This window comes from Aotus nancymaae, unplaced genomic scaffold (assembly GCF_030222135.1).
Source record: "Aotus nancymaae isolate 86718 unplaced genomic scaffold, 86718_ANA_hifiasm-v0.15.2.pri h1tg000059l, whole genome shotgun sequence".
NCBI classification, from domain to species: domain Eukaryota; kingdom Metazoa; phylum Chordata; class Mammalia; order Primates; family Aotidae; genus Aotus; species Aotus nancymaae.
In genome coordinates this window covers 17,723,682-17,751,156 of record NW_026988473.1, presented here as the reverse complement: position 1 = coordinate 17,751,156, position 27,475 = coordinate 17,723,682, and the positions used below count along the sequence as shown (strand labels likewise).

The window sequence follows — 27,475 nt, the reverse complement described above, 5'->3', positions numbered from 1 at the left end:
ATCCATCTTGTTCCACCTTTTTGTTTTTCTTTTTATGTCAGTGTGTGGTTTTCATATTAAGATAATGCTGGCCTCATAGAATGAGTTAGTATTTCCCCTGCCTCTATCTTCTGAAAAAGATTGTAGAGAATAGCTATGATTTCCTTCTTAAATATTTGGTAGAATTTACCGGTGTACCCATCTGGGCATGGTACTTTCTGTTTTTGAAGGTTACTAAGTATTGATTGAATGTTTTAACTAGATATAGGCCCATTCACATTGTGTTTGTTCTTGTGTGAGTTTTGGCAGATAGTGTCTTTCAAGAAATTGAGTCTATCCAGATATATCATAATATTTACTATTCTTTTAATGTCCTTAGGATCGATAGGGATGTCCTGCCTTTCCTTTCTGATATTAATAATTTGTGTTCTCTCTCTTTTTCTTCTTTTTTGTCTTTCTTTTCTTCTTTTCTCTAGCCAGTTAGTCTGTCTAGAGTCAAACACCGTATAATGACCTCAAGTGTTGAAGTGAAAGAAAGAGTTGCATGTCTCTCACTTTAAGTCAAAAGCTAGAAATGATGAAGCTTAATGAGGAAGGCATATTGAAAGCTGAAACAGGCTGAAAGCTATGCCTCTTGTACCAGTTAGTCAAGTTGTGAATGCTAAGGAAAATTAAAAGTGTGATTGCAGTGAATACATGAATGGTAAGAAAGTTAAATAGCCTGATGTTTTCATGGTCTAGATAGAAGATTAAGCCATCCTTATCTTTCCTTTAAGCCACAGCCTAATCCAGAGCAAGGTCCTAACTCTCTTCAATTCTGTGAAGCCTGAGGGAGGTGACAAAGCTGCAGAAGAAAAATGTGAATGTAACAGAGTTCTGTTCATGAGGTTTAAGAAAAGAAGCTGTCTTCATAACATAAAAGTATAAGGTGAAGCAGCAAATGCAGAGGGAGAAGCTGCAGCAAATTTTGCAGAAGCTCTAGCTAAGATCATGGGAAATGGTGGCTACATTAAATGGAGTTTTAATGTAGATGAAAGGCTCCTATTGAAGGAAGATTTCCTCTAGGACTTTCACAGCTAGAGAGGAGAAGTCAGTGCTTCAAAGGACATGGTGGCCCTCTTGTTAGGAGCTAATGCACCTGCTAAGTTTAAGTTGAAGGCAGTGCTCATTTACCATTCTGAAGATTCTATGTTCTTTAAGAATTATGCTAAATCTACTCTGCCTGTGCTCTATAAATGGAACAAAGCCTGGATGACAGCACGTCTGTTTATAGCATGGTTTACTGAGTATTTTAAGCCCACTGTTGAGATCCACTGCTTAGAAAAAGATTTCTTTCAAAATATTACTGCTCATTGACAATGCATCAAGCCATCCAAGAGCTTGATGAAGATGTACAAGGAGACGAATGTTTTCATGCCTGCTAACACAACATCCATTCTGCAGCCCATAGGTCAGGGGGTAATTTTGACTTTCAAGTCATCTTATTTAAGAAATACATTTTGTAAGGCTATAGCTGGCATATATAGTAATTCCTCTGGTGGATCTAGGCAAAGTAAATTAAAAACCATCTGGCAAGGAGTTACCATTCTAGATGCCATTAAGAACATTCATGATTCATGGGTAGAGGTCAAAATATCAACATTAACAGGAGTTTGAACAAGTTGATCCCAACATTCATGGATGACTTAGAGGGGTTGCAGACTTCAGTATAGAAAGTAACTGCAGATGTGGTGAAATAGCAAGAAAACTGCCATTAGAAGTGGAGCCTGAAAATGTGGCTGAATTACTGTAATCTCATGATCAAACTTGAATGGATGAGGAGTTGCTTCTTATGCATGAGCAAAGAAAGTGGTCTCTTGAGATGGCATCTACTCCAGGTAAAGATGCTTGAACATCATTGAAATGGCAACAGTGATTTAGAATATTATATAGATGTAGTTGATAAAGCAGTTTCAGGGTTTGAGAAGATTGCCTGAAATTTCAAAAGAAGTTCTACTCTGGGCAAAGTGCTATCAAACACCATCACGTGCTACAGATGAAAGGAAGAGTCAGTTGATGCAGCAAACTTCATTATTATCTTATTTTCAGAAATTGCCACAGTCACCCCATCCTTCAGCAACCACCACCCTGATTAGTCAGCAGCTGTCAATGTTGAGGCAAGTTTCTCCATCAGCAAAAAGATTATGACTCATTGAAGGATCAGATGATCATAAGCATTTTTTAACATGGAAGTATTTTAAATTAAGGTATATACATTGTCTTTTTAGATGTAATGCTGTTGCATACTTGCATACAGTATAAACATAACTCTTATATACACTGGGAAACACATAAAAAAGTGTGCCTTGCTTTATTGCAATATTCATCTTATTGTGAAATGTGGACCAAAACTTCAGTATCTCAAGTACATCTGTATTTCTTCTTGCAGTTCTGTCAGTTTTTGCCTCACACATTTTGGAGCTTTGTTGTTAGGCACATGCATACATGTCAAAGATTGTTGTGTCTTCTTGGAGAATTGACTTCTTTATCATGTATATTGCCTCTCTTTATCCCTGATAACTTTCTTTGCTGTGAAATCTGCTTTGTCTGAAGTCGGTATATCTATTCCTCTCTTTTTTGATTAGTGTTACCATGGTATGTCCTTCTCCGTCTATTTACTTTTAATTTATGTGTGCCTTTATATTTAAAGTGTGCTTCTTCTAGACAACATACAGTTGGGTCTTGTTTTTTGATACATGCTGATGTGTCTGCCTTTTAATTGATCCATTTAGACTATTGACATTCAAAATTATTATTGTTATAGTTGGATTAATATCTACCATATTTGTTACTGTTTTCTTTTTGTTGCCCTTTTCCTTTGTTTCTGTTTTCATGTTCTTCTTCTACTCTTTTTCTGCCTTTTGTGTGTGTGGTTTTTAAGAAATGGTGTCTTGCTATGTTGGCCAGGCTGGTCTTCAACTCCTGAATTCAAGCAGTCTTCTGCCTTAGCCTCCCAAGTGGCTCGGACTACAAGGGTATACCACCACGTCTGGCATTTTTGTAGTTTTGATTGAGCATTTTATATGATTCCGTTTTGTCTTCTTTCTTAAGATATCTGTTTTACTTTTTAAAAAACTTTTTTTTTTTTAGTTGTTGCCCTAGAATTTGCACTATACAATTACAGCTAATCCAATTCTAGTTTCAAGTAACACTGTATGGCTTCCAGGTAGTACAAGTACCTTATAATAATGAAACATTCCTAATTCTTCTTTCCTATCCCTTGTATTATCACTGCTGTCATTCATTTTACTTATAAACAAGTTTATGAAACCTTTATATATGTATATATGTATTCACACAGACAAGCATATAATTGTTGCATATCACATTGCATATCACATTGTTGCTGTGATCATCTGGAACAAACTGTTATTTGTTCTGTAAATGTGACAGCAAAGCCTGGATGACATCATATCTGTTAATAGTATGGTTTATGAATATTTTAAGCCTACTATTGAGACCTGCTGCTCAGAGGAAGATTTCTTTCAAAATAGTAAGAATTAAAAAAAAAAAAAGTTTTATTTGACCTTTGCTTTTTCTCTGATGTTCTTTCTTTCCTTATATAGATCTGAGTTCCTGACATATATCATTTTCCTTCTCTCTGAAGAGCTTTTAACATTTCTTGCAAGGCAAGACTACTGACAACAAATTTCCTCAGTTTGTTTTCCAGGAAGATATTTATTTCTCCTCTACTTTTGGGGATAATTTTGCAGGGTACAGAATTCTTAAGTGTGTGTTTTTTTTCTCTCAACACTTTAAATATTTCACTCCACTTTCTTCTAGTTTCTAAGGAGAAGTCAGATGAAATTCTTATCCTTGCTTCTTTGTAGGTAAGGTGTTTTCCCCCACCCGTGGCTTCTTTAGAGATTTTTTTTTTCTTTATGTTTGATTTTCTGAAGTTTAAATATGATATGCTAGGTGTGGAGTTTTGGTTTTCTGGGTTTTTTAAGTTTTTAGGGTTTTTATCCTTTTGTTTTTTTTCATTTATTCTGCTTGTTCTCTGAGCTTCTTGGATCTGTAGTTTGGTATCTTGATATTAATTTGGTAAAATTCTCAGTCATTATTGCTTCAGATATTGCTTCTGTTTCTTTCTCTGTTTCTTCTGCTTCTGGTATTTTCATTACATGTATTTATACCTTTTGTAGTTGTTCTGCAGTTGTTGGAGATTATGTTTGTTTTTCTTTTAGTTTTTTTTTTTTTTGCTTTGCTTTTCAGGTTTGGAAGTTACTGTTATAATATCCTTAAGTTCAGAGATTCTTTCCTCAGTTGTATCCAGTTTAATAATGAGCCCACCTTCATTTTCATTATGATGTGTTCATTTCTTTTTTATTCTTAGAATTTTCATCCCTCTGCTTTGACTATTCATCTGTTCTTGCATGTTGTCTGCTTTTTGCATTAGAACCTCTAACATATTAATCATAATTGTTTTAAATTTTTTTCTTTTTGAGATGCAGTCTTGCTTTGTTGCCCAGGCTAGAGTGCAGTGGTATGATCTCGGCTCACTGCAACCTCTGCCTCCCAGGTTCAAGTAGTTCTTGGCCTCAGCCTCCTGAGTAGCTGGGATTATAGGTATGTGCCACTACGCCTGGCTAATTTTTTGTATTTTTAGTAGAGATGGGGTTTTACCATGTTGGCCAGGCTGGTCTTGAACTCTTGACCTTGTGATCTACCCGCCTCGGCCTCCTGAAGTGCTGGGATTACAGGCATGAGCCACCACGCCTGGCCAATTGTTTTAAATTTCTCTTCTGGTAATTTCAACATCTCTGCCATATCTCATTCTGGTTTTGATGCTTGCTTGGTCACTTCAAACTGTGTTTTTGCTTTTTAGCATGCCTTGTAATTTTTTGTTGAAGTCTGGGCATGATGTACTGGGTAAAAGGAACTCTGGGAAATAGGCCTTTAATGGTATGGTGCTATTGTGTGGGGGAAGGCCTGGACTGTGAACTTCACAAATACTTCTCAGTTTTTCCTCAACCTTGCTTAGGTGGGACAGGATGGCTACAGCAGACTGACTAGAGTTGGGTATTTCCTTTCCCCCCATAGGATAGGCTCTGGTGAAATAGTTTCTCCTGAGGGCAAAACTTGTTAAGAACAGAATGCTCTGGTGTATTTCAGAATGGCTACTTTCCCGTCCCCTTTCCAGAAGCACCAACGGGTTGTTCTCCAGTATTCCTTTTTTTTTTTTTTTTTTTTTTTTTGAGACGGAGTTTCGCTCGTTACCCAGGCTGGAGTGCAATGGCGTGATCTCGGCTAGTATTCTTTGTGAGAACCTGGTTGAACAACTTCTGGAGGTAAAACTCTCAAAGTGTGGGGATGTCCGCATCTCCCTCCCTGACCGGGTTTCCCTGGAGTTTTTTAACTCTCAGACTTGTCCACACTGAGCCTCCAGCCATTTGTCAATTGCAGTTAAGGTTTTCCTACCCTGGCACTGGTTCCTGGAGAGATTTCTGTTCCAGTAAGTTGTGATTCTCTCTATTCACCTGCCTGTCTCTTCGGTTTTCAAGGCAGCTGTTTGCCACATGACCTCATTTGCCTGATAGATTGGAGAAAAGCTGTTGATTTTTTTCCTGTCAGCCTTTTACTTGTGTTTGTACAGAGTGGTGACTTCTAAGCTTATTAAGTGCCAGACTGGAAACTAGAAACCCCCAGATAGGATTTTAGTAGATAGAAGAGTATGAAGATGGCATTCCAGAAGAAGGGAACACCATGAACAAAGTAATGATTATGTGTGTGGGGGCCAGTGGAAGAAGTGACTTGCCTAGACTAGCAGAAGCATGGTGAAAATAGTGGGCGAGAAGTTGGGATATGTTAAGTGCAACAGATTTTGAAGGATCTTGAATGTCTTTGAGTAAAGAATGAAGGAGGTAATGGATTTTGGATGAAGAGTAATCTGGACTGTGAGAAGCTGGGGTAATGGGAAGAGCTCTGCTACTGACTGTGTGTATGTAAAATTTCATGGGTATTGCTGGGATATAAGGGTCTGGGTTTTTGTTTTAGTTATTTACTTAACAAGTTATTTTGTAGCTAGCTAATTTACTAAACTTGCTTATTAGTTCCGATAATTTTTAGCTGATTCTTTAGGGTTTCCTTCACAGCCAATCTACGGAAAGCTCTTGGATTATTTTTCACATTTGTTTTCTTTTACTCTTTCCTTATTCATTAGTTACTTTTACTGATTTTATTGGATTTGTTTCATTTTTCATATTAAGTTATATGCTTACTTTATTTTTGTATGGTAATTTGGTGTATATAGCAGTATAAAATTAAAGTGTGGAACTAGAAGCAGTTGGAATTTCAGAAATATCTGAAGTCTCAGTAGATTTCATCTCTAAGATTTTAAAAATGAAAAGTGGCTATATACTTTTCCCTAAAATAGATGAGATATATTATCAGGCTTCTTTATTGCAGTGAACTTATTACTAAGGAAAGAAAACATTTTTTTTTTTTTTGAGACGGAGTTTCGCTCTTGTTACCCAGGCTGGTGTGCAATGGTGCGATCTCGGCTCACCGCAACCTCCGCCTCCTGGGTTCAGGCAATTCTCCTGCCTCAGCCTCCTGAGTAGCTGGGATTACAGGCATGCACCACCATGCCCAGCTAATTTTTTGTATTTTTAGTAGAGACGGGGTTTCACCATGTTGACCAGGATGGTCTCGATCTGTTGATCTTGTGATCCACCCGCCTTGGCCTCTCGAAGTGCTGGGATTACAGGCGTGAGCCACTGCGCCTGGCCAGGAAAGAAAACATTTAAATATTTTTCTCCAGCCACAAATCTCTGTAAGTTTAAAGATTTTGACAGAATGCCATACTTTATATATGTTAAAACAATTGTAAGCCAGGATCAATGGCATGCACCTGTAATCACAGCTGCTCAGGAGGCTAAGGCAGGAGGTTCACCTAAACCTGGGAGTTTGAGGCTGTAGTGTGCAATGATCATGCCTGGGAATAGCCACTTTACTCCAGTCTGGGCAACAGAGCAAGACCCTGGCTCTTAAAAAAAATGTAATATTCAGTGAATACAATTTCATAGTTTTTAATCCTTTCAAAGTACATTAAAAATAGTATGCTAAATTCTTTGATATTTCTTCCTCCAGGAGGTGAAGCTTCATTACTCTTCCTTTCAGTGTGGACTGAGCATAGTGACTTGCTTCTAAGGAGCATAGACTGTGGGATGAGAACAGTAGTAATTTAACAGTGGAGAAACCTGGCAGAACTCACCTTAACTGTGTGAGCAAAGTTAACATTACTTGTAATAGGTCATATTGGTAGCATGTGTCCCCTGATGGGATGTAAAGAGAAGGGTACATCATCTCTGTAGTATTCTCCAAAATCTATAACCTCAATCTAATAAGTAGAAAACATCAGATAAACCCAAATTGAGGGACATTCTATGAAAGTCCTGACCAGTACTGTTCAACTCTGTCAAGGTCATGAAAGACACGGAAAGACTGAGAAACTGTCACTGATTAGAGGAGACAGCTGATATGACAAGTAAATGCAGTGTGGTGTCCTGAATTAGATCCTGGAACAGAAAAAGGGGACAATAGGAGAAAACTGGAATCTGGAGAAGAAAAAAAGAGTATGTCATTTGGTTAACAGAGTTGTTACTGAAGTTAACCTCTTGGTTTTGATAATTGCACCATGGTGATGTAAGGTGTTAACATGAGGAGAAGCTGGATGAGGGGCATTCCAGATATTTGAGAACTCTCTGAACTACTATTGCAACTGTTTACTAAGTCTAAAAGTATTTCAAAATACAAAGTTAAAAAAGCAATTACCAGCCTGGCATGGTGGCTCATGCCAGTAATCCCAGTACTTTGGGAGGCCAAGGCTGGCAGATCACCTGAGGTCAGGAATTTGAGACCAGCCTGGCCAACATGGTGAAACCCCATCTCTACTAAAACTAGAAAAATTAGCCGGGCATTGTGGCAGACGCCTGTAATCCCAGTTACTCGGGAGGCTAAGGTAGGAGAATTGCTTGAGAAAGCAGTTACTACTTTGCATGGCAAAGAAATAGAAAAATATTTACACCTACCAAAAATTTATGTAATGAATTCTGCTGCTGTTAGGTGAACATTGGCTGTGGCTTTGTGTAAACTTTCAGCGAATGCCATATCTGTGGGTTCCTAAAGTACTGTCTTTATATAACTGAGAGGTGAAGATGGTGGGGCTGGGAAAATGTACTGGATTAATAAAAAGGGTTTTCAGGAATTGCATGTGGAGAAGGCAAATAAAACAGCTTCATGAATAAGGAAGTGAAAAAAAGTAGTCTCATGTTTTATGCGGCAAGGTGTTTTACATGTAACTAAATTAACAAAATAAATATTTCAAGTAAGGAAAATGGATAGTATGTGGATAAATCCCAGGTATATTAAACTTTTTGCTTCAAAATAACTTTTTATGTTAAGAAAGTAAGTTCTATTAATTGCTGTTTGTTGAATTTCTGAGTTAAAGGTATATCAGATGTTTGGGAACTTCCTCTGCCCTTCAGGAGAAACTGGTAACATGGGCATAGTAAATGTCTACAGAAACCTCCAGTTCACAAGAAGTGCCTTTCAGGGGTTTTGCTGATAGTTTTTCCCCTCTAATTTTAAGTAAGTTGTCAGGTAACTCTTATATTTGTGAATATGAAGTATGTAAAAGAAGAAACAAAAAAATCTTGGTTACAGTAATTCTAAACTATAAATAAGGATGCTTTGGTTATAGTTTGGCCTCATTACTGAGCTTTTTGAGCTGTCAGATGAAGATTATTAGAGCCTATCTCTGGGACCTTCAGACTATTGTGAGGTTGTCCAGGAAGGGCACCAGACTCCCTGCTCTTGTGCTGTCTGGTGAAGAGAAGGTGAAGTGACCAGTGAGCACGGAAGAGCCTGTTGGACACAGGGCTTTGGAAAGTTAGGAATACTCTTTGCTTCTATTTTGTTAAAGCAAACAAATGAAAAGGAGTAATTAGTCTTTGGCACATGTATTTGGAAAAGCTTAGAATCTCTTTGGAAGTTTTTAGGCTTATCTTCAGGCACAGCTTTGAAAAATAAATCCATGATGCATGGAAATAGTTTCCAGCTCTTCACCTGAAATAAATGGTTCTGTCAATGTTAGTGTGTTAAGAGAAAGTTTCCTATGGGTCAGATCTCTTGAATCTCCTCATTTGCTAAGAAGGAGAAAATTTGCATTTTTAACAGTGCAGCTGTTTCTTAAACTTCTTGAGGGAGCAAGTGAGTGCTTTATTTAATCTGTCTTGGTTCTCTGAGGTTTTGAGGTCTGTGTTTTGTTGTTTTCTCATTAATTTTGGAAAATTCTTAGCTTTTGTTCCTTTAAATACATCTGCTGCCTTGTTTTCTGCTTCTCTCTCTCTCCTCTTCTGGGACTATAGTTACAGGTGTATTAGAGTATTTGATATCGTCCTACAGTTCTAGAATACCGTGTTTTGAGGTTTTTCCCCTCTTTTTTCTCCTCATGTTTCAGTTTGGATAATTTCTATTGTTCTGTCTTCAAGCTCTCTCCTTTTCTGGGCTCTGTCTAGTGTGCTAAGTCTGTAAAAGGAATTCTTCATCTATAATATTGTTTTTTCACTTCTAGCATTTTATTTGACTGTTTTTTATATTATCCATCTCTCTCTACCAAAAATTCCCATATGTTCCTGCAAGTTGTCTACCTTTTTCACTAGATCCTTGAACATATTAATTATAGTTAAAGTCCTTGTCTAATAGTTCCATCATCTTGGCCATCTTTGAGTTAGTTTCTGTTGACAGCTTTATTTTATGTCAGTGGGTTGTTTTCTCTTCTTTTCTGTTTCTGGAAATTTTTGATTGAAAGATAGGCTTTCTGTATAGAAAAACAGAAGAGACCAACTTAAATATCATGTTCAGAAATGAGCACACCTTTTCTTCTGTCAGGTCCTTAGTGTGGGAGGCTGACTTAGTCTACTCAGTAATTGGGGGTAGGTTTGAGCTGAGTCATGGCTGGGGTGACCGTCAGTGTGCCACAGACTTCAAGTGCTCCCAGGGCTTGGTGGCTGCTACCTTGTACTTAGTGTGGGGGCCCAGCCTCCTGGAGTACTTCTCAGAGTTCCTGCCTGGCCCTCTGCTCTCAGTAAACCCAACCTGCCACCTTTCTTCTCTTGTTCCTCCTCCCTTGGTGTAGACTGCTGTTGCTTGTACTTGGTGCTAGGTTCATGGTGGGGGCAGTGGGATTTTCCATTCCCCTAATCCAGCCTCCGTCTTGGGCCCTTTTGCTGGGGCCTTGCGGGTGAGTCTTTCTCCGCGTTCCTGCTCTTTCCTCTGGTGGCAGCCCAATCTGCACCTCCTCTTGGAGGGTCTTGGACTGGAGAATTTCCTGCCCTTCCCTGAATGGTAGTGGTCCTCTGTCTTGTGTCAGTGAAGGATCCTGACCTGAGCTGGTGTTCCCCCTTGTCTTTCCGGAGCAGATGACTTTTGCTTCTACTCTTCCTGCCGAGGCAGTATACCTTTGCCTGTGATTAGTGGTGGGAAGGTATCCTGTCTCTCCCACAGCAGCAGACATTTTGCATGGCTTCTGGTGGAGTCAGGGGAGTTTTTTGCCCTCCTTTGGGAACAGAGGGCTTTTGCTTCACCTTCTCTGGCAATGGTGGCGTACTCAGGGCTGGAAGGATTCCTACTTCTAGAAATAGTGGATCCTGGGGATACTAAGGTTTCTATCTCTCCTCTAACTCTGGAGGCTTTTGTTTTGGATGACAAAAACTGCAATAAGTGGGTAGAGTTTTATCCACATCTTCCGCAGAAACATCCAGCAGAAGAGAACTTGAGAGTGAATATGGATCCCCTTGTGTCTAGAGCTTCAAAATTGTCCTGATGGCTCATGCTCGTTTCGAGAATTGTTTAAATTGTAGCTGTTTTCTTTGGCTACTTTTATGAAGGCCACCTCCTCCTGTGCTCTTCCAAAGCTGAAATAATTTGTGTGTCTCACCTCTCCTTGGGGAGGCTTGCCATCTTTTGAAATTTAATTCCCTTGACTACCTTACGAACACAGCTCTCTCGTGGGCCTAAGGACAGTTATGATGTTTGTAGGCTTTTCCTCATTATTTTGGTAGATTCCATGTTTCTTTTGTGGCTTTCTCCATCCTAAGCAGAAGGGGATCGTTTATGTTTTGACCAACCAGTGGGTGAGGAGAGGGGAAATGCAACAGTATTTAGGCAAGTACCAATCCATAGTTATATGTCATTGCCAGATGTTTGGATGGCATTAGCACTTGGAAATTGGGACAGAAGAATAGCTGGCTGGGTTATTGTTTTGTGGGTTCTGTTAGAAAAATCCTTTAATAAACCAAAATTAAGCCTATTGACATAGGCCACATTTAGGAGGTTCTGATTGAAAGGGCAGTCTGAAGTTGACTGGTTCATTAGAGCCAGCCATCATTGGATGCAGATACTCTTGGGCTAGGTAGGATTTTTATATAATCTTTGTGCTCTTGGACAGACCTCCTGACCACTTTGAGGTGGCAAACTTACATGGTACAGTTTTAAACGTCATTTATCTCTCTCATAGTCTATACGAGCATAACGTAAAAGACATTCTTAGTCCTACTCTGGCTTGCTGTTTCAACCAGGAAGAGATTTTCCTTATTCTCCCTCAGATCCACTCCCCTAATCTTTCACTTTTTAAAATTTGGTATACAAGATGTGATTCCATTATTAAATAATCATTTTCCCCTTAAACCTCATGGATTGATACCTTGAATATTTGGAAAAGTTTTGTAGAATGCCAGTGGTACTTGTCCTACCTTGTGCCCGTGGGGGACTGTTGCTAGATGGATTTGTTCCTTCATCAATGTTGAACTGCCTGGCCTTTAATGGATGCTGTGTTAGGTGCTAGGAGTTCAGTGGTGAGCAAAACCAGACATATTCCCACTCAAGGAGTTTCTCGAAAAGGACTGTCTTCTTTCTCAGAAACTTCATGAGTGATCTAGAAGGAACACATTATTCATTGCTGTACTTTTCGATACAAAATGCTATTATACTCCCACTTGATGTATTTTTATTATTTCCAACTCTTCTCTCTGGGGGTTGGATTTCTTCCCTGTCATCAGCAACTGAGATGAATGGAGTTGTGACATTGAGATCCTATTCTGTCTTTCCTCTTCCCCTTCACCCATTCTCACCCCTAAACAGTGCTGCCAACTGTTGAATATATTCTAATGTAAGTGACAAAGATCCTAAGGGGACAGGATGGGTGTAAGTGTTGGAGAGAGAGCTAACATTTCCCAACTGCCTATTCTGCACTAGCACTGAGGTACTTTGTAAACCTCCTCTCATTGAATCTTCATGAGATAGGTGGTGTGATCTCCAGCTTACAGATTCAAAACACAGAGAGGTTAAGTATCTTAAAATTGCTCAAGATGCTCTATAACTGTTGTTCTTTCCACTATGCCACACTGGCTTCCCTTAAACACTTATTATTACTAATCCTGTTGCCTTTGCATTACTGAAAATTAAGAAACTAATCACATTAATTGATGTATAAACTGAAATAGCAATTTCAATTTGAAGTTCCATTTTGCCCATGATAGTTTAAGCTGGCCCAGTCCCTACCCTAGAGGAGCTTTGTAATTCTCATGTTTGAAAGTATCATAGAAATTTTGTAGTTCTTATGTTGTAAAATCTGCATGTTTTATGTTAAAAAAAAATACAGTGGAATCTGATTAACCAAGAAAGTTTAAATGCTTTTGTTCAAGGTTATATTGGTATGACCTATTCACCTGTAACGTACTTAACTCTTCAACTGTGTACCTTCCACAGTTCAGAGTGACTGGGGATTTGCATAGCTGCTGAAGAATCCCTCATTCACACTTTTCAGATAGCTATAAATGTGGGCCATGTTTTAGGGGAGAAAAAACCCTAATAAGCACTTACTTGCATTTGCTCTCTGGATGAGAATAGTGGTGCTTTCGTACATTGCCAACATAGCTGAAAACTCCTTCCTCTCTGTGGACAAGCAGGCTATACTGAGTCCTGGAGGGGCTATAAATTATAATACCTTCTAAACATTTCAAGGTATTACAGAGGTCCTGCAGAAACAATTAAGCCTGAGAAGTTCACTTATCCCCAGGCTGAGACACTTGAGCTATGATGATTGGCTAAACTTGCTTCCTTTCTGAGTGAATTGCAATTTGGTGGACAGGGTGAGATGATTTGAGACATCTTAAATTAGAAGTTCAGTTGTGCGTTTGTACCTTTGGCTCGTGTCCTGGGTGGATTTCTTACCAATCGTTTTCTATAAATCCCAAAAGCCGCTGTCTCCACTGTGATTACATGTGAGCATGAAGCTTTGGAATGCTTAAGTTGGAATGTGGTTTAATTTGAATATGACTTAAAAGAATAGATGATGATAGACCCATTTGGGTAGATAAGGAGGTAAATATTCAGGATGTATGTGTATTTATGTTTGGCTTCATGCTCTGTACATTTTTACACCTTTCAGTTTCTTGAAAAAGGACCATTTCTAAAACTTGCTCTGTGCTGGTGCTCTTAATACTCTAGAATGTGGTTAAAAAAAAAAAAAAAAAAAGGTCTGAATTTAGAGTTAGGAATCATGGATTTGAATCGCAATTCCGCTTCTTAATATCTTTGTATCTTAGTTTCCTCACCTATAAAATGAAACTGTATCAAGTAAGTGACAAGCTGGCTATGAAGAGCAGGTGAAATCATGAATATAAAAGTGCTTTGCAGCAGGTAAACACTAACACTTGCAAGGATGCTGATTTTTTAAATGCCAATATCTATGTCCAAGGAACTCACGTTCTAGCTGGAGAGAAAAAAGTACTCCTCTGAAACAACAGAAAAACAAGTATAGAACAGTATATAGCAACTAGCATATATGGTAAAGGTAAGGGCTAAGGAATTTCATAGTAAAGGGAGACTGGTGATAATAGAACTGACCAGTAAAGCTTTCATAGGGAAGATGGGTTCTTTCAGGTCTCATAAAATGTAAATATTTTGGCTGGATGATAGGAGAGAAAACAATAACATGAATTTAAGCAGGATTGAGATTGGAGTGAATAGGGCATATCTAAGAAGCAGTAGCAGGGAGGCAGCCAGCTGTGTACCCAGAAGACCAACTATTGGACAACTTGAGAAAGTCAGATACCCTTGAAAGCTAAATCTGTATTTCAGCTTTTCTTTGAGTAGGAGAGATTGTCATTGCGCATGCTTTGCCTTCTTCTTAGTTAGTGGAGATGATAGTCGTCACACAACTCAAGTTACCTTAGGCTTTTAACTCATGGATAGAACACTTGCCCAGGAAACAAGCGAAGTTAGCACATCTAGACTAGAAAGTGTCTTTTTTCTTCTCCCTCTTGGGTTATCCTTCCAATTTCCCCATGCTAAATTTTCACATGTTCATTCCCTTGCATAAATCCTAATATCCTCTGGTTTTGAGTGGAATCATAGATCTGAATGAAGCTGGAGAGGTCATGTGGACTAGCATCCTGTTTTTGTTAGGAACTGAGTTTAACCTCTTCTTGGATAAGAAACTGCCTTCTTTCAAAAGACTGTATTGGGCCAGGAAAGAGTAGCTGATATTGGAGCAACCTTCCTGCCAGAAGAAGAAAAAATTTATGGGAGCTTATTTAAAACAACTGTTTATAGGCATTGTAGAACAACTAACATAGTATTTGAGGGAATACTATTCCTGAGAGGAAGAAATCACTTGGAATTGAGCTACATAGTCACTCTGGCATTTTCCCTGAGGGTACTTGCCAATTCTCTATCCAAGAGTATGGGGTCCCGTCCCAGCAGAAAGCAGCAGTCCTACAGGGCTTAGAGGTTGGAGTTAGGGGCTATTAAAGTATTTGGGATCTGAAACACAAAATCCCAGGAGAAAGAAAACCACCAGGAAGAAAGTGAAAAATGTGCTTGTAATCTTCCCTTGGGATATTTGCCAACTCCTAAGATACACATGATCAGATCAAGACTCCGAGAATCCTTGTAGAAAGCAGCAGTTGGGAATGTAGTGAACGGTGCAAATATTTCAGTAGCCATATACGGTGCTGGTGAGAGGTTAGTGTTCAAGGCCTGCCAAGGTAGAGAGGCCCTGGCAAATACAAATACGCCAGGCTTTAATTGGAGGCCTCAGAAGGACCACACTTTGAGCGTAAAGGAAAGCTTAAATAAGCTAGCCCTGACACAACTTAAAACTGATTTCTGACAGGATTAAAGTGGCCTGACTATATTCTTACACCTGCCGCAAAAATACGTTACACTTTTAGGAGGAAGATCATCTGATCATCTGGAACCTCTACAGTTTTTAAACAGAATGTCTGCCATCCAATAAAAAATTAAGAAGCATTCTAAAATTGAGACCAAATGACCAAAATGAAGAGAAAGAAGAGAGTAGAAAGATATCCACAGGTGATTCAGATATTGGAGTTTATCAGTCAAGAACTGACTATGTTCAAGAAAGCAGGAGAATAGGAAACTTTCAACAAAGATATGAAATCTACTTTTTACAAGGTCGAAGGGAAATTCTGGAACTGAAAAATATAGGAATGAAATTAAAAATTTAATATAAGGGTTTAATAGCAGTTTAAACACCAAAGAAAAAGGGATAGAAGATTATTGAATCAGAAGAAAAGTTAGTAGAAAACACCCAGATTGAAGCACAGAGAGAAAAAATATTGAAAAGAAAATAAGAGATATATAAGATACATTGAAAACATTGTGAAATATATTTCACATATATGTATATTTGGAGTCTCAGAAGAGGAAAGTATGACAGAAGTAATATTTAAAGTTTGTGCTGAGCCGAGATCACGCCATTGCACTCCAGCCTGGGTAACAAGAGCGAAACTCTGTCTCAAAAAAAAAAAAAGAAATATTGGCTGAGAGTTTTCTAAAACCAATGAAAAGTATCAAATCATAAATTGAAGAAGTTCTACAATCCTCAGTGAGATAAATACAAAGGGCCATACCTAGGTGTGCCATAGTTGAACTACTGTAAGCCAAAGACAGAGAAAGCTTAAATGCAGTCAGAAATAAAAAGCATATTATCTTCAAAGGCATACCAATAAGATTGACGCTGATTTATCAGTGAAAAATTGGATGAAGCCAGAATGTAATAGAAGTATATCTTGCATGTTCTGAAAGAAAATAATTGCTAACCTAGAATTCTCTACCTGTCAAAAGCATCCTTCAAAAATTATTTGGGTAAAAAGAAGCTTTCAAACAAATAAAAACAGAGAGTCATTTGCTAATTCTGCAGTGAAATAAATAACAAAATAAATTATTCAATTAGCAGGAAGATGATTTGTGATGGAAGCTCAGATATGCATCAAGAAAAGAAAGGGTAGATATATGGTGAAAATTTATTTAAAAAAAATGATGTCTTATGGGATTTAAAATATGTAGATGAAAAATGACAATAATGGCACAGCAGATGGGAGAGAGCTGGTAAATTATATAATTTTTAGTTTGAGATGTAATATAATAAAGCAACGATGCTTACTTTAGTTGCTAAGAAAGCTACTCAATAACAAAAGACTAAATAACAACTGAACGAAGAAGAAAAATGTGGAATAATAATAAAACTTTTTGGTCAATTCTAAAGGTGAGAAAGAATGTAAATTAAGTGTAAATGGACTATATTTGTAATTCGGAACCAAATATTTTTGGATGAGATAATGTATTAAAACCCAGTAACAGATTGGTTATCCCTCATCCAAAATGCTTGGGACCAGAAGTATTTCAGATTTTTTTTAGATTTTAGAGAATCTGAAATGCTCCAATGAACATTTCCTTTGAGCATCATGTCAGCACTCAAAAAGTTTTGGATTTTGGAGCACTTTAGATTTGAAGGTTTTTGGATTTAGGATGCTCCACCTGTATATGCTTTTTGTAACAAATAAGCTTGGAACAAGCTTTGAGGGCAAAAATTTGAAATACATATTTATAAACTTGAAATACATACATATATATGTATATAAATATACACACACACCTCATACAATCCATAGCCACACATACACACAGGCAGACAAAAACCAATAAGGATATAGAATACTTAAACAAAATTATACCCATCAACTGCAGAATATACATTTTTTAAGTGTACATAGATCATTTATAAAATAAACAATGTGCTGGGCCATAAATCAAGTTTAAATAAATTGCAAAGTATTGAAATCACATGTGTTCTCTGACCACAGCACAAAGTGCAATCAAATTAGAAATCAGTAACAGAAAGATAAATAGAAAAAATAAAAATATTTGGAAATTAAACAATATACAAAGGAAATTAGAACTTTTTTGCCCAAATGAAAATGATATGTAAATGTGTGGGGAGCATTGAAATAGCACATAGAAAGAAATTTATAAATTTAAATGCATATATTGAAATGAAGAAAAGTTGAAATCAATGATCTAAACTTTAATTTTAGGAAGTTAAAAGCAAAATTAATTAAACTTCTCCAAAATAGAAAGAAATAACAAAATAAGAACAAAAACTAGCAAAATAGAAAAAAGTATGATGTGGAAAATCAATAAAACCAAAAGTTAATTTTTAAATAAAGATGAACAAAATTGATAAAAGCTCTACTAAGACTGAACAAGTACAAAGAGAAAATACAAATTAACAGTATCAGGAATGAAAAGAGGTGTATTACAATAGATTCTACAGGTATTAAATGGATGTGAATGCAGAGCTTTATTTCAATAAATTTAACAATTTAGATGGAATGAACATATCCCTTAAAAAACACTACTTATGAAACTGACACACACACTGGAAAACATGCATAAACCTACGTCTGTGAAAGAAAATGAACCCGGAGAGATCCAAGATGGCTGATCACTAGCAGCTCGGGCTTGTAGCTCCCAGTGAAAGTGCAGAGAACGAGAGGATGCCACACTTTCAGATAATATTTGTCGCTCACGGACCAAGAGATTCCCAGCAGAGGAGCCCCCTGGGTCGCCAGGGCGACTCTTGTGGCTGGTGCAGCGGTTTTGCTGGCACCTTAGCACGGCAGTTCTTGGTGCAGAGTCCGGAGATTCCCGGGCAGAAAAGCACCATCAATCTTAACACCGCTGTTTTGGCCGGCGCAGTGGATTGCTCAGATTTCGGCGCTGGGAATCAACAAGTTGGACGTCCACTCAGAGACCTAGTTAGAAAGTCAGTAATTACAAAGACGACAGAGGGATAAATATATAATGAAGGGAAGAAACCAGCCTAAAAAGGCAGAGAATACTCAAAATCAGAATGCCTCGCCCTCTACAGGGGATCACAATTTCCCATCAGTAACAGAACAAGGCTTAATGGAGAATGAGTGTGTTCCAATAACAGAGGCAGGTTTCAAAAGGTGGGTGATAAGAAACTTCTGTGAATTAAAAGAACTTGTTCTAACCCAATGCAAAGAAACTAAGAACCTTGAAAAAAGGTTTGACAAAATGCTAACGAGAATGGACAATTTAGAGAGGAATATAAGTGGATTGATGGAGCTGAAAAACACAACACGAGAACTTCGCGAAGTATGCACAAGTTTAAACAGTCGAATTGATCAAGCAGAAGAAAGGATATCAGAAGTCAAGGACCAGCTCAGTGAAATGAAACGAGAAGACAAGATTGGAGAAAAAAGGATAAAAAGGAATGAGCAAAGTCTCCAGGAAATATGGGACTATGTGAAAAGAGCTAATTTACGTTGGATAGGTGTACCTGAATGTGACGAAGAGAATGAATCCAAGTTGGAAAATACTCTTCAGGATATCATTCAGGAAAACTTTCCCAACCTAGCAAGGCAGGGTAATATCCAACTCCAGGTAATACAGAGAACACCACAAAGATATTCTTCAAGAAGACCAACCCCAAGGCACATAATCGCCAGATTTATTAGGGTTGAAATGAAGGAGAAAATACTAAGGGCAGCCAGAGAGAAAGGTCAGGTTACCCATAAAGGGAAACCTATCAGACTTACAGCAGATCTCTCAGCAGAAACCCTACAAGCCAGAAAAGAGTGGGGACCAATATTTAACATCCTTAAAGAAAAGAACTTGCAACCCAGAATTTCATATCCAGCCAAACTAAGCTTTATAAGCAAAGGAAAAATTAAATCTTTTGCGAACAAACAAGTACTTAGAGAGTTCACCACCACCAGGCCTGCTTTACAAGAGCTTCTGAAAGAAGCACTATACATATAAAGGAACAACCAATATCAGCCTTTCCAAAAATATATCAAAAAGCAAAGAGCATTAACACAATGAAAAATTTACACCAACTAATGGGCAAAACAACCAGCTAGCATCAAATGCCAGTATTAAACTTATGTATATTCTAATTGGACAAAAAGCCAAAACCCATCAGTATGCTGCATCCAGACCCATCTCACATGCAACAATACACAAAGACTCAAAACAAAGAGAAGGAGGAAGATTTACCAACCAAACAGAGAGTAAAAATAAACACATAAACAAAAAGCAGGAGATGCAATTCTCGCCTCTGATAAAGTAGACTTTAAAGCAACAAAGATCAAAAGAGGCAAAGAAGGACATCACATAATGGCAAAAGGATCAATGTAACAAGAAGAGCTAACAATTCTATAGATCAACGAGACAGAAAATTAACAAGGACATCCAGGACTTGAACTCAGACCCGGAACAAGTAAACTTAATAAACATTTATAGAACTCTCCACTTCAAATACACAAAACATACATTACCACCTCACACCTATTCCAAAAGTGACTACATAATTGGAAGTAAATCACTCCTCAGTAATCGCATAGCATTTCATAGGTTTAAATGAAATATTGGTTGGCTGCTTGTTTGTTATTTTCTTCCCTTATTCCTTCCTGTCTATCTCATTAAGTATAATTATTGGTATAAAAGAGGTTTTCAATACCCATTACTAAACTGCATTCTAGCCTGGGCAAGAAAGCAATACTCCCATTCTCTCTCTCTCTTTCTCTTCCTTTTTCTTCCTCTTCTTCATTCTTTTTTTTTTCTTTCTTAAAAAAAAAAAGAAAGAAAATATCATATACAGTAATGCTGACTTTTCACTTAGTCCTTTTCTGTATGTGAGTGCCTTATGCTAATAGAGAATCTACTCAGAGTCATTGAGCCAAGACATCCTGTAAGGAGAAGCTGTAGTACCTTTTTCCAGTTCTATCTGTCAAAATTGGTGGTTTAAATCGGGATTTTTTTTTTTTAATTAAAAAAAAAAGAAAAAAAAGAAAATGAACCCACAATTTAGAAACTTCACACACACACACACACACACACACTCATCCACCCACCCACCCACCTACCCACACCCTTGCCTCGACAACTTCTTTGAGGAATTCCTCTAAAACGTTTCAGAGAAGAAACAATGCTGATCTTGCATAAAAGTTCTCAAAGAACAGAAAAAGAGAGAATAGTTTCTACCTCCTTTTATAAGGCCAGAATAACCCTGATACCATAACCTGACTTAGATATTATAAGTGTTGAGCCAAACAAGTCAGACACAAAAGAGTAAATGCTGTTTGAGCCCATTAATATGAAATTCAAGAGCAACTACAGCAGTCGTAATCAGCATAATGGTTACTCTTAGAGGGGTGAGCTACTGACTGGAAATAGCATAAGAGAATCTTTTGGAATGCTGGAATGTTCTATAGCTTTTTCTGGCTACTAATTGTAAGAGTATGTGCATATGTAAAAATTCATTCAGCTGTACACAAGATTTGTGCACTTTACTGTGTGTATGTTATATAAGACTAAATACTATAAACTTCTCTGCTATAACACATGGATAGTCTCATCATCACATAATTTATCTTCTATCTTAATTGAATCCAATGTGCATTTCACTTGCTAACATTTTATTTTGACTGCATTTGATAAATGCAAACTTCTGTCAGGAGCTGGCTTGAACCACAGGGAGCATTTGCCCTAGGCACCCCCACCCCCACAACTTTGGGAATAAAGGAATTAGCTAAACCCAGAGTTGACTGTGATAGAGCATCTAGTTTTCCCACTCTGTCTCACTTGCTTGCTCACTTAAAACAGCATTGTTTTCTTTCTAGGCCCGGTGGTTCTGGGAAGCGTACTTCCAGTCAATAAAAGCCATTGCCCTGGCCACCCTGCAGATTATCAATGACCGGATCTATCCATATGCTGCCATCTCCTATGAAGAATGGAATGACCCTCCTGCTGTGGTAAGTGAATTCCAGTGCTAGTCACATGAGGCATGGTCCAGCTGTCAGGGTGGGTGAAAGGAAAATGTACTGCAATTGTAAAGGTTATTTAAATTCTAGCTCTCTAAGATGAGAGTGTACTTTTTATACTTGGAGCCTGATAAGGGCAGTGTAATTTTGAAACACTGACAAAAGTAAAAAAAATACAGAAGCAGCAGCTTCCAGTGTGTTTTACATGTGCTTAGAAAGACCGTCTGTTTATTTATTGCAGAGAAATGAGGAGGCATGGGTCTTGTTAGAAATTAGAGACATCCTGATGACTTTTACAATTGTAATGCTTAGAGCGCTTGAAAAGGTTCTGTAAGCAACTTAATAATAGCTTGTATTTTGAGTGCTTACTCTCTGCCAGGGACTGTGCTAAGTGCTTTACATGTATTACTTCAATTAATATTTCCAACACCCTGTAAGGAAAATAATAAGCAGAAGTGATCTAGATGCATTATGGATTGCTAGAGTCATTTGCTCAAGATTGTGGCAGAGGCCCCTCGCTATTTCCAGCAAAGAGATGGAGCAGTCAGAAGCTGCTCTTAAGCCTTCTTCCTTGTGTGAAGGAATCACAAGGCATGTGTGTCGTTGTAGAGACTGTGGCAGTGGCTTCTAGGCATACCTTCTTTCTCACTGAAAATTCCTGAAGTTCTGGAGCTGGACATTACTACTTCCTAGCTGCTCTGAAGTGTGCCTGGCTGTCCAGCTCACAGACCTCCAGGTGTTCCTGCGAGAGAACTAGACTCTTCTCCATTCTTTGTTCTAATCATCTCTCCCTTTCTGACCAGCCCTCCTTGTCTCCTGATTCTACCTTTTCTTTTTTCTTCTTTTTTTGAGACAGAGTGTTGCTCTGTCGCCCAGGCTGGAGTGCAGTGGCTCCATCTCGGCTCATTGCAACCTCCACCTCCTGGGTTCAAGCGATTCTCCTGCCTCAGCCTCCCGAGTAGCTGGGATTACAGGTGCCCGCCATCACGCCCAGCAAATTTTTTATTTTTAGTAGAGATGGGGTTTCACCATGTTGGCCAGGCTGATCTCGAACTCCTGACCTCAGGTGATCAGGGCCTCCCAAAGTGCTGGGATTATAGGCATGAACCACTGCGCCAGGCCCCGATTCTATGTTTTTTAAATAGTGCTGTGTATGGCCACCTGGTTAATCTTCACATAGGACCATCCTTTCTCTTTCCTTTTCTGCCCCGCTCTCTTCCTTCTTTCATCCAACCTTTTGGAAATGGTGACTGGATTTTAGGCACTCTGAGAGGTGCTGAGAATACAGAAAAAAGCAGACAGTTCCTGCCCTCCAAGAAGCTCTCCACTAATTTTGGAAGTTAGTAAGTAATGCTGTGAACGTAGAGGTTCTGTAGTGGAGTGGTATACTGAGTGCTGGGTGCATAGGGGACAGGCATCTCTCCTTGCAGGGATATTTCCTGAAGAGGGAGTGCCTGAGAGGAAGTCAACATGTGTGTATGGTAAAAACAACAGCAAACATCTTTTTTTTTTTTTTTGCTTGAGGTGAAGTTTCCTTCTGTCTCTCTCCTCCTTGACTCCATTACCAAAGGTAACATCTCAGGATGTTGCCATTCATATATAAGTATAATTTTGTGGTTTTCAACATATATAGGATTGTCCTATACATACCTGCCTTTTTTATTTTAGCACTAGATCGTAGACTTATCTTTGTTTTATTCTATATAGGTCTACTTCAGTTTTTCAGGATGGCTTTATTAGTATTCAGTTGTTTGGGTATATCATATGTAATAGGTCTATTGTTGATAGGTATTTAGACTGCTTTTTTTTTTCCCCCTACTTTCTAACAGTAATACAAGGGGTATACTTTCACATGTTTACACATAAATATGTGAATATATCTACAGAATTAATTCAAGCTAAGAAATTACTAAAGAAAATACACACTTGGGTCTGTGGGGGGCAACTAGGGGAGGGACAATGGGGGGTGGGGAGTTGGGAAGGGGTAACATGGGGAGAAATGCCAGATATAGGTTATAGGGAGGAAGGCAGCAAACCACATTGCCATGTATGTACCTATGCAACAATCCTGCATGGTCTTCACATGTACCCCAAAACCTAAAATGCAATAAAATATATATTAAGAAAAAAAAAAGAAAATACACATTTTAAATATTGATAGATATTAACAAATCACCCTTTTAAAAGACTATATTAACGTATAGTTTCACAAATAACATTTGAGTGTTCTAGTTCTCCCTGCCGTCAGTAATGCTGGATACTTGAATTTTTGGTCATCTCATAGGTAAGAAATGATCTTCGTGTGTGTTTTTCAAGGGGAAGATTGATATCTTTGTCAAGTTTCCTCAAATAATTATATTTGTAGTTTGATTGTTACCACGTTGCACTTTTAGATTGTTTTAGACATTTATTTGTTCAGTAGGTATTTATTGAATGCCTGCTTTGTTCCAGGTAGGGTTCTTGCTACTTTGAGTGAACAAGGCAGAGAAGGATCCATGTGTTTGGGAAACTTACATTGCAATAGATCTTTCTATCTGGAAGAAAGATTTGTCTTTCTGGTAGAATTTATATGATGTGTGTGTGTATGTGTGTGTATATATATACATATATATATATCTCCTTTACAAGTATTGATAAATATTTCCTAGATTTCAAATTTTTTCTTATGCTCTAATAGAAGAATACTTTCTGAACTTATAGTTCTTAACTGGTTACCATTGTATACAGACACATTTTGATTTTTGTATATTAATTTTACAACTATTCTGTTACTGAATTCCACAGTTGTTTACTTTTTTAGTTGATTCTCTTATATTTTTAGATATACAATTATATCTACAAATGCTAACTTTACTTTCTTTTTCCAGTATTTGAAACTTTTATTTTTTTCTTTTATCTAATTGCATTGGCTAGTACTTCCAGAACAATGTTAAATGATGCTTTGAGTATTAAAAAAGAAGAGTAGGTATTATCTAGTCAGAGAAAGGAAGAAAGTTAGATTCCATCCAGAAGGAACAACAAATTCAAATATACAAAGGTCCAGGGGAGCTTGGTAGTTTAAGGAACTTCAGAGAGTTCAGTGTGGGAACAATGAAGGAGGCTTGGGAGGGAGAGGCAGATGATGACGCCGGGGAGGGCCCAGATCACAAAACACGTGTATCCTACATAAGGCTTTGGAGTGTTATCTGTGAGAAAAAAGTAATCACTGAAGCCTTTTAAACAGGGGAGTCGTATGATAAGATTGCATTTTGGGTCAGTCTGATCTTAGTGTAGAGAATGGATTATGCATGGCAGTGGGACCAGACTGGAGGCAGTAGACTGTTTCAGAAATCCAGATGAAAATTAATAGAGAACACATTGAGCAGTATCTGGAAAAATGGACTATTCTAACTGGCAATTGAGGGAGAAGTTTAGAAGACTGACGTATACTGTATAGCTTATCCAGGTAGGGAATTTGGTTGCATGGGGAGTCATGCGTGAGGATGGTATTGGAGTCCAAAATCAGTCTAACAGCAAGGGCCTCCACAATCTGCCTTTCTAGCTTTTTTTTTTTTTTTTTTTTTCCCTGTTCTCTTTCAGAGAGTTCTAGATTTCTGGCAGCACAACTCAATCCTTCCTGTGTGTGTCCCTGCTTTTCCTTCTCTGTGCCTTTGTGGCTGCTAGCCTTTTCCTTGGTACACCTTTCTTCCCCATCATTTGCAGATTTATACAGGCTTCAGTGGCCGGCTGGTAAACTCCTTTCTCCAGGAGGTTTTCCCAACCCCTTCAGCAGGAAGTAAATCTTAGAGCATGTTACCTGTGTTTCTTTTCCATCACTTAACATGTACAGAAGTAGAATTTCCTATAAAGTTTTAAGCACCTTAAGCCATTTCTGACCTTGGTGTTCCTCATAGTACCTAGGACAACTTCATTCAGACAGGAAGACCTTGATATATAAAAGAAGGAAGGAGGGATGGAGAGAGGGAGAAAGGGAAGGAGGGAGGAAGATTTGCATCCCAGGACTTGAGCCTCAAAGACATATCCTGCTGGGAAGGTGGGTAAAGTGGTAGCTTGTTTCTCATCTATAAAGTGATTGTAATGAGACTACCTAATGACTTGTCTAGGATCATGTAATTGGCAAGTAGTGTGAACAAGTGAGAACCCAGGTCTTCTATGTGCAGATTATCTTGAATTGCCTATGGAATTATATGGGAGCCCTTGAGCCTCTTGTGGGCTGAAATGTTACTGCTGTTCCAAGCAAATGGTACAAGCTTGAGAAAAATATTACATCTGTTCCTCTGCGGGAGAATTCATACAGAATTCTGTCTGGTCATGACCCAGACAGAAAGTGAAGAAATAGTGGGACTTTATCCTATACTTTTTTTTTTTTTTTTGGAGACGGAGTTTCGCTCTTGTTACCCAGGCTGGAGTGCGATGGCGCGATCTCGGCTCACTGCAACCTCCGTCTCCTGGGTTCAGGCAATTCTCCTGCCTCAGCCTCCTAAGTAGCTGGGATTACAGGCATGCGCCACCATGCCCAGCTAATTTTTTGTATTTTTAGTAGAGACAGGGTTTCACCATGTTGACCAGGATGGTCTCGATCTCTTGACCTCGTGATCCACCTGCCTCGGCCTCCCAAAGCCTATACTTTTATCTAAAGCTTGAAGAGATGTTTAATAAGAATAAAGGGTTGGAATTTAGTTCTCTTTTTTAAGAATATAGATAGGCTAGGAGAAAACAGAATATGAAATTTTACAGTTTTGAAATAAATATGTTTTAATTCAGGACAGAATGGTCAAAGTGCTAAACTCTTTAACAATTTGAGAAATAACATAAGCATAAATAAGGTATATAACTGGAAAATATGTTCTCTCTATATTTTTAACTCTTTCTTAAGTAATCCTTCTCAGGATACTTTGATATTTATCACATTTCTAGCTCAGGTGATGAGAGCCCTGATTTAAAGCAGTAGGTTGTACATTTCTGCATCTTCAGTGAAAGCAACTGATGGGAGGTCTGAATAGCGATGGTTTATTTATAGTTAACTTCTCCCCTTCCCTCAGAAATATTTAACCTACTCTAGATGAGATTACTATGAGCCCAACTTGCAGGGGAGTCTCTTCTCTAGATTACATCAAATTTATGATGTCAGATACTCTGAGGTGGGAGTAGGTGTGGATCTTGGTCAGTAAATCAAGGGGTGGCCTGGGGTTTTCAGAGATAAACTCTTAGGGCCTTCAGCTGTGCACAGAGCTTGCTCAGACTGGAGAAGGAGAGCTGAGAGTTCAGAATCATATTTTGGCTAGATGCAGCTGCCTTAGTTTAATGTAGAAAGGCTTATGTGTGTCGATGATTATGACAGTGAGAGGTGGCCTTGAGGAGTATTCATGTCACTAGGTGCTTTGTCACTCTTATCTGTAAAACTAGGGCGATGACATTCTTCACATTGCACCCCACCTTCAGAACCCGAAAAAGTTTGACACAGTAATTCTTGGACCTAATGTTGAAGTAATAGACCTATCTGAACTGGAGAGATGGACCCTTTGTTTTGAAAGGAATTCTTTTTGAAGGAATTTATCACCAAGTTAAGGTTCTTTATGACGGGAAGCATGCATGTTTTTATATTAATTTTAGCTTTTCATGTCAAGGCTGCAGATATATATATATATATATACACACACATATATGTATACATTATAACCTTTTCAGTCTCTTCATGCTTTTTTCTCTCCTTTTTGCAAATATCAGCAAAGGTTTATCATCTCCCTAAATATCCTGTATGACTTCTAACTTTGGTGCCATTTCTGGTCTTGCTTCTTGGCAAACCTTCATCCCCACATCTGGAGCTAGCCTCTATAGTTAGGCTTCTCCTTGGATACCCTCCCTCATTTTACTTCTGGTTCTCTGCCAGATGTGAACATATGCAGGAGGACAGAGACTGAGACAAGTGAACTTTAAACTGAATTCATGTACCACCAAAACTGTATCCTCTCAGTGACAATGTTTTAAAAAGTAAATATAGTCTGAAAATTATGTAGAGTGGAGTGTTTTCCCATGTTATTTTTCTGCTATGTGAGTTGAAAGATTATACTTCAGCTTATCAATGTTATAATGTTATTTATGTCTTTGATAGTTTTTTTTTTCAAGTTTGCTATCATAGGTAACACTAATAAAGATAACCCACATTTTTTTCCTTTCTGCATTATCCATACCAGACCTAAAACAGAAAGAGAAGAGAGTAGGGGTGCTTATAGCCATTGATAAAAATTGATGAGAAAAATGGGGAAGCATCTTAAACTGAATTATTATACCTAGAA

General features: G+C 38.2%; 1 protein-coding gene across 3 annotated transcripts in view; it reads left to right on the top strand.

The window, feature by feature from the left end:
• LOC105717305 (exostosin-2) overlaps window positions 1-27,475 on the top strand; it is a 189,504-nt gene that overhangs the window by 98,288 nt on the left and 63,741 nt on the right. For all 3 annotated transcript variants that reach the window (XM_064365005.1, XM_012452407.2, XM_012452408.3), the window contains one exon: window positions 21,039-21,170. In XM_064365005.1, coding sequence (XP_064221075.1) covers window positions 21,039-21,170 — 132 coding nt within the window. The remainder of the gene's footprint in view (window positions 1-21,038; window positions 21,171-27,475) is intronic.